We start from the raw sequence: 7,486 nt of genomic DNA, 5'->3' as shown, positions 1-7,486 counted from the left end.
TGTTCAAGGTAAGGTTGAAAAAAGAAACGGTATTTATTTTGATTAGTTTAAATTCGCTTGTGAAGCAATTGTATTGTACATGTTTTATGATAATAACAGAAATGAGAAGAAAAAAACATAGTGAAACAATGCAAAACTTAATGCATCGATTCAATAAAAAAAGAATGAAACTTCCCTTATTGTTCTTTTCTTTTTTCAGTTATGAAGGTGGTTGTTGTCCTGGTTACGAATGGAATAGTGAACTAGGAAACTGTACAGGTTGTTAATGGGTTTTATTACAATCAATTGATCTGTTTGAAATTAAACAAGTTTGTCCCATAATCTAAATTTTTAGACATTGCGTATAACTTGTAAATGCAACATTTTTACGCAAACAGATAAAGTTACACCTATCTTCATGCAAATTACTTTCCATGATTTTTCGTACATTCCATATGTTTTCATATATCCAAATTCATACAGATTCCAAATCATCAGCAGATTTTAAGCTGTTATAATAAAGAGCAATGCTATTGTTTCAGAGTGTAACATTGGATACTCAGGCCTTAATTGCAACAGACAATGTGTCTATCCAAGTTATGGTTGGAAGTGCACATTGGAGTGTAACTGTTCAAAAGAAAATTGCATCTTTTCTACTGGTTGTCTGGTAAAGTCGTTCTGTAAGTCCAACTGTGTTTTAATAATATTTCGCAATACATAACTTTTTGTCAATAGTACAATGTTACATGTATTGCACACGTGAATGTGTTTTTATCATTTACCTGAAAATGTAATGTTAAGTTATGAAACATAATAAAACAGAAAACAATTTAATGTATGAGGTAAAAAATACAATCAAAATATACGGCAGTACATTTTTGACAGTACAAAGAAGGTTCAAAACGACGTTATCTAGTTATAATTGAAGTCGACGGCTTTAGCCACAAATCAATTCATTTTACCTGAAGTTAGACAAACTTCGTCACCTGTATGGAGATGGAATACATTTTGTAGAAATGTATTAAAAGAAATCTTTGATATAATAATGTTATTGCTAAATCATTTTGCCATTTATGATAGTACTAAAGCGCATTGAAAGCAAGCGCGCTTTTTTTTTGCTAAGCCCCGAGACATAAAGAAACAAATGTTTTTCTTGCCATTGACCATAGAAAATGCGGACAGATGAAAAGGAAAAACGCCTTGGAAACTTATGGCAACGCATATTATATTTGATAGAATACGCACAGATTTAATCCATAATATATTTTCAACCTAAATCCTTTGTTCAAAATGACTATCTTTATAATGAGAAGACATAAATTAATTTTAACGAAATTAATAATAATTCGCTAAATCAAAAAAATCAAATCGCCAACAGATTAAAATGAGATATCAACGAGACATTGCATTCTTTTCAACTTGAAACAAGATTGGTATAAAAATTCAATCTTATTTGAACATGATAAATAAAGTCATTTTTGGATTCATAAATCATGCATAATATTTGTACAATTTTCGCTCGGTCTTAACCACATCATTCGTAAAATTAATGTTAAAATGAAAATATGATAAAAAAACCGCGAGACGTACGAACAACATTATAAGCCGTTACCGTAGTTTTTAATCCTAGAAATTGCTAAGTGTTCGGTCAAAAAATAGCAATAAATGTTGCCGTTGTACTTATAAAACAAAAGAAATATTTAAATATGCAATAATCATTTACAAGATGAGGACGTATTTGGTAAGGATTATAATTCTTAATAATTGAGTAGTCTTTGAATTTAACTGTTTTAATTTCAAGATAAAAAGTGTTTTGATCAAATAATGATTAACACACAAACAAACACACTTAACAGTGATATTTATATACATAAATAATATTTTGAACAGCCTGAATTGATCGACTTAAGGCATATAGCTTAAATGATATAGTGAAATAGTTTAAACACTTCCTCCACTTCTGTTGAGCTATACATTTATATCCTATTCATATGAAAACATTGTGAAGTAAAAATAATGATTACTTTAACTGTTTTGCCACTATAGTTTTGAGTGCATAGAGAAACAAACATGATTAGGATAATGACAAATGAATAAAAGAACAATTAGTTCTTAAAAACAGTTTAATTTACAATGTTTCGCTGAAATAACAGATTTATCAAAATATATGTTTAATTTAATCAAAAATTGAGAAATAAATGTTTGCCGTCCTGTTTACCAATGGTAGAAATGATGAGGAAAATGAACTGGTTAGGTTTTGTTATAGTCATAGATTTTCTGATCGCTACTTACATCCTCACAGGTTATATTTCTCTATTACAAATAGTAACTTGTACCTTCTCAAAAATTAATGTTCCAATGAACCAGTAACACCCTTTAAAAAATGAAGTGTATGTACAGGTATACTGAAAGCTGTTGCTTTGTTTCAAAACAAGGTTTAAATCTTCTTTTTATGGGAGAAACATGAATTTATTAGTCTGATGAATTGATCATGGAGGTCAAAATTGTTCAATAATCATGAATAATCAATTATGATCCAATTTTGAAAACTTGAGCATAAAAGACTAACGAATAATCCATGTTTCATGTTCATCTCTCTTGTTATGAAGGCGGGATGAGAAAATACATTAAATTGATGTGATAAAGATGCATTAAAAATACTTGGTTGCAATCTTAAATATCATAATTCAATTATTTTGATATCAGATTCTGTCTTTCAGGTTAGATAACAATCAAAGCATGAACATATAAACAAATGTGGGAATTTCCCTTATACAAGTGCTGCATATTACGTTTATACTTGACTGGAAATGGTGTGAAAGTTATTAACTGCATGCATCGTTATTGTAAACATGCAAATGTTTGGCACAAAGGACTTTTATATAAATTAAAAATGTATGGTATTGATGGAAAGATGTATATTTGGCTCAAAAGTTACTTAGCAAATAGGACACAACGAGTTATGTACAAAAATTTATTTTCTACTAAGGCACCAATTCATGCCGGTGTACCTCAAGGCTCCGTACTTGGACCACTACTATTTTTGATTTACGTGAATGATGTAGCACACAGCATGTCAAGTCTTTGTAGATTGTTTGCTGACGATAACTGTTTGCAATATTCATCAAAATGTGTCAAAACTATTGAAAATTGTCTGAATCACGATCTAAATGTTTTAGAAAATTGGTCGAAGAAATGGTTACTAAAGTTCAATCCCTCTAAAACTTAAGTTATATTTTTCAATACGAGAAAAAAACTTAGAACCACCGAAACTTATTTTTCAAGATAGTCAGTTAGAATATGTTCAAACTCATAAGCATCTGGGTGTTACATTTTCATCAAACCTTAGTTGGTCGTCTCACATAGATTTTTAATATAACAAAAGAGGGGTGCTTTTGTTTCAGAGTGTAAAATTGGATACTCAGGTCCTAATTGCAGCAGGCAGTGTGTCTATCCAAGTTATGGATGGAAATGCGAATTGGTGTGTAACTGTTAAAAAAAAATGCAGTTTTTCTACAAGATGTCTGGTAAAGTCGTTCTGTAAGTGAATCAGTGTTTTAGTTATATTCGCAATACATTGTAACTGTTTATCAACAGTACAATGTTACATGTATTGCACACGTGGATGTATTTTTTCAACATATACATAATTATAAAGTAACTGTTATGATATTTAAAAACATAAAACAAAACAAAGGTTCAAATCTTTTTCAAATCAAATTTTTATGAGAGAAATATATATGAATTGTTTAGTCTGATGAATTGATTATGGAGTTCAAAATTGTTCAATAAACATGAATAATCAATTATGATCCACGCGGGTAGGTTAAGGCAACTCATCGTTTAATGACCGTCAAAATTATGATCAATTTAAATAATGTTTATTTTTATGAAAACAGCGCTGGATATTAATACCAAGTGAAAGAGTTCACCAAGATACTATTTTTCTACTTCGGAATCGACTCAATCTTTGAAGCTGTCGTGCCATGGTATCACGTGACAGTTAAAATAGATCACTTTTTTACCTTAACAAAAAATCAAAAAGTGTAACACTACCCCGAAGTTCATTTGTATGTTTTCTACAATAATTCGATTTGAAATTAGTTCATGTTTATTAGTATTACTGCTAGAATCCTATTGTACATCGCATAAAATGAATATTATAAATATTTATCGGAAACCCTCTCAACTTCTCAAATTTTATTAAAAATACTACGTATTTTTCGTTTAAAACAACAAAGCACAGGATTCTAGCAGCACTTTTCATGTAGTTTAGGTCATATACCGTTGATATTTACCAAAATCATCTTTCCTAATATCCAGGGTAGTGTTACACTTTTGCCATTTTTTGTACACACTGACAGAGGAAAGGCTGGTCAAGCCATATAAATGTCGATCCGCTTACCTTATAACAATCGCTGATTAAATAAAATATCCATGCCTGTATAATCCTGATTATATTCGAACTGACACTAATCTAAATCTTAGGTATCTGTATTAAATAAGTCCTATTTCGGCATTGTTTACACTGCATTCCGATAATTTGTCTCCCGACATGATCTTCTCTTTTAAACATGCTTGTGACGTCATCAATTATAATTATACGTAATAGAGAGAAATCGAAGATATATTCAGTTAGAAGAGTTTCTAGTGATAATTTATGTCTGTAATTTTTATAATATAAACCAGAGATAAAGTTAAAATCGACATGTTTCTGAGTAAAATATGACATCATGCTGCTTATTGTGACGTCATATCGATCAGAGGAATTTGATCGCTGTGAGTTGCCTAATCATACCCGCGCAATTTTCAACATGTTAGCATAAATGACTAACAAATAAACAATGTTTCATGTTTATCTCTCTTGTTATGAAGGCAGGAAGAGGAAATACATTTACATGATGTGGTAAAGATGCATTAAAAATACGTGGTTGCAATTTTAAATATTATAAAGTTATATTGATATTTGTATTTCAGATTAGCTAACATTCAAACCATGGACGTAAAATATTACTATCGGAATTTTCCTCATAAAAGTACTGCATATTACGTATATACTTTACTGGAAATGATGTTAAAGTTATTAAAACTGGATGCATCGTTATTGCAAACATTACTTTTAATAAGATAATTAGATGTTTGATACAAATAGAACTAAAAGAATTTCATTTTGGAATGCATTTCTTTTGGTGATAATACTGCACTAATAGATAAAAAGTTAGTTCATGAATTTTTAAAAAAAGTATTTACTATATGTTTTCTTTTAATTCTTCATGCAATTGCCTCTCTTCTTCATTGTCTGCATCAGCTGAAATCAGAGAACCATAGACTGGACGGTCACATCAAGTCGCTGGCCACCCGGCGGGATCACTTACTGGCGGTCAACGCCAGGCTGTCTATTCCGTTCTCCTCCCCCCTCCACGCAGACTCATTCCTCTCCTCGGACAAACCCACTGACGGAAAAACCGCGGAGCCATCTTTGATGCAGGTAATAAAAAAATATATTATCACTCTCTGTGTGAAGATACACTAGCTAGATGAAATGCTGCTTTTTCCCACCTGATACTGTTTTAATTGAAAGTTGATTAAGAATGCTTTTCAGTGAAGGTTTCAAAGAAACTTCTTGATTTTGAAATTGGTTTAAGAATTTTTTTATTTTTATTTTTTTTACAAAACAATAAGTTGGGTTCTGCAGTGGTGATTTTACTTTACAAATAATATTTTTTACTTTGATCAAAGTGTTTTTAAGGTGAATAAAACTTGACTAAGGAAAATGTAATCCGGTTCTTGATATAGAAAGGTCTCTGTATTGCAATGTTAGTTTTGTGTGGTTGAGTATTTGATATGAACTTTTGTAGGATGTGGCCTGTTTAACAGCTGATAATCCTGTACAGGCAGGAGGTTCTACCACAGGTAAGATCTCACCTATCTAGGTAAAGGAAATACCTGCGAAGGAAACATTTTTTAAAGAAAATGAAAAGAGGAATCTATTGCATAAAATAAACGTGTACCTCTATCGTTCAAATTCTATGGATATCAATGAAGACGCACAGCTAATTCTATCAAGATTATATATTATACATGTGACAGTAATATAGTATGATTATTAGAGAGAGAGAGAGAGAGAGAGAGAGAGAGAGAGAGAGAGAGAGAGAGCGAGAGCGAGAGAGAGAGAGAGAGAGAGAGAAACTCAAAGATACTGTTGTAAGGAATGAATTTATGAAGAAAAATATTTTTCTCCTCTTTATCACAGTTCCAGCAGTGACCTGTGTCTCATCGCTGCCTCCCATGACTTCAGTACTCAACTTATCTGTAAGTATGGCGGTCCAATCATTCAAGCTTGCCCCACTCTCCAATGTACAGATGTATAGTTGTGAATACCAGCTACCCATGAGCATACATCCTCACAAAAACTTTTTTCTTTAAATGCCCACGTGTTCTTTTTTCTTATCACAAATAGTAAAACATGTAACTACAAACAAAATAATGTTCTAAAGAACTAGTAACACCTCCTCCCTCCCTGTTTAAAAATGAAATGTTAGTAGATGTACACTGAAAGGAAGTTGCTGTTTGAACATAAGGTTAAAATATCTTTTTCATGACAGAAATATGAATTTTTCAGTCTAATGGATTGTGGAGGTCAAAATTGTGCTGTAATCATGAATAAATAATTATAGTCCATTACTTAACAGAGAAGCACCCATGACCAACAAGTAATTTTTGTTGCAGGTATCCAATACTCTGTCGGCTATGGACAGTACGCCTACATCAATGGAGGTCACCCTCCCCTCATCCTCAACGCCGGACAAAAGCAAACCAGATGTGACCTGAACTCTACTTTTATTGTACCATTGACTCTTGTTTTAAATTAGATATATATATATATATATATATATATATGTATACACAGAACTAATGTTAAGATATTAATAAAAAGATTGACAAAAATATGGTATTTGTTGATTTTTTTTATCGTAAAAATCAGGTATGTTGGATCTGTGGCTGCAATTTCAAATCCTAGTTAATAAAGACATGCCTGGGAAGGAGTCCAAAGTCATTGCAATCTACGTTATAAGGATTCCTTCAAGATAAGACTTGTAAATTTTTTGTCAGGAGATCACAGCATCATTGAAATCGAAATTGAAATCGAAACATTGTTTAATTGTTACATGTTTGTAATTTTGTCTAACTACATGGCTCACAGGAAAAAGCACAAGAGTATAGACTAACAGACCCTAACTCCTGATGTCTATGAATAGCGTGAAGATTTGAAAATTTATGATTTTCATCCTCTCCATAAATGCAACTTTTCCCTGTTAATTTTACTCGTGCGCATGCTTTACTATTATATCTTTATTTAAATTTAGGGAGATTTTTTCATTATCAACATTCTGAAAAAGTTAATTTTTTATTAAAATTACTTATAAATAGAAAAAAAAAATTCTACAAATTTGAAGTCAATTGCATTACAACATATAAGTCAAACACTTTATTATAACACATGAAT

General features: G+C 31.2%; 1 protein-coding gene across 1 annotated transcript; it reads left to right on the top strand.

The window, feature by feature from the left end:
* Positions 1-3,499: 3,499 nt before the first annotated feature.
* Positions 3,500-6,868, top strand: LOC136271984 (protein AF-10-like). The gene is made up of 6 exons (XM_066072627.1): positions 3,500-3,519; positions 4,957-4,981; positions 5,141-5,467; positions 5,838-5,892; positions 6,233-6,291; positions 6,709-6,868. Exons 1-6 carry the CDS (start codon positions 3,500-3,502, stop codon positions 6,808-6,810), a joined length of 588 nt encoding a protein of 195 aa, XP_065928699.1. The 3' UTR covers positions 6,811-6,868.
* Positions 6,869-7,486: the final 618 nt, after the last annotated feature.

This window comes from Magallana gigas, chromosome 10, assembly GCF_963853765.1.
Source record: "Magallana gigas chromosome 10, xbMagGiga1.1, whole genome shotgun sequence".
NCBI lineage: Eukaryota > Metazoa > Mollusca > Bivalvia > Ostreida > Ostreidae > Magallana > Magallana gigas.
This window is presented reverse-complemented; position numbering and strand designations above follow the sequence as displayed.

Bases quoted from the DNA above. Each gene is read 5' to 3' on its own strand.
- LOC136271984 (XM_066072627.1), top strand. From the start codon at position 3,500: ATGTCTGGTAAAGTCGTTCT. The intron at 3,520-4,956 runs GTAAGTGAATCA...TTTGTATTTCAG, and splicing joins ATGTCTGGTAAAGTCGTTCT to ATTAGCTAACATTCAAACCA. The intron at 6,292-6,708 runs GTAAGTATGGCG...TTTTTGTTGCAG, and splicing joins CTTCAGTACTCAACTTATCT to GTATCCAATACTCTGTCGGC.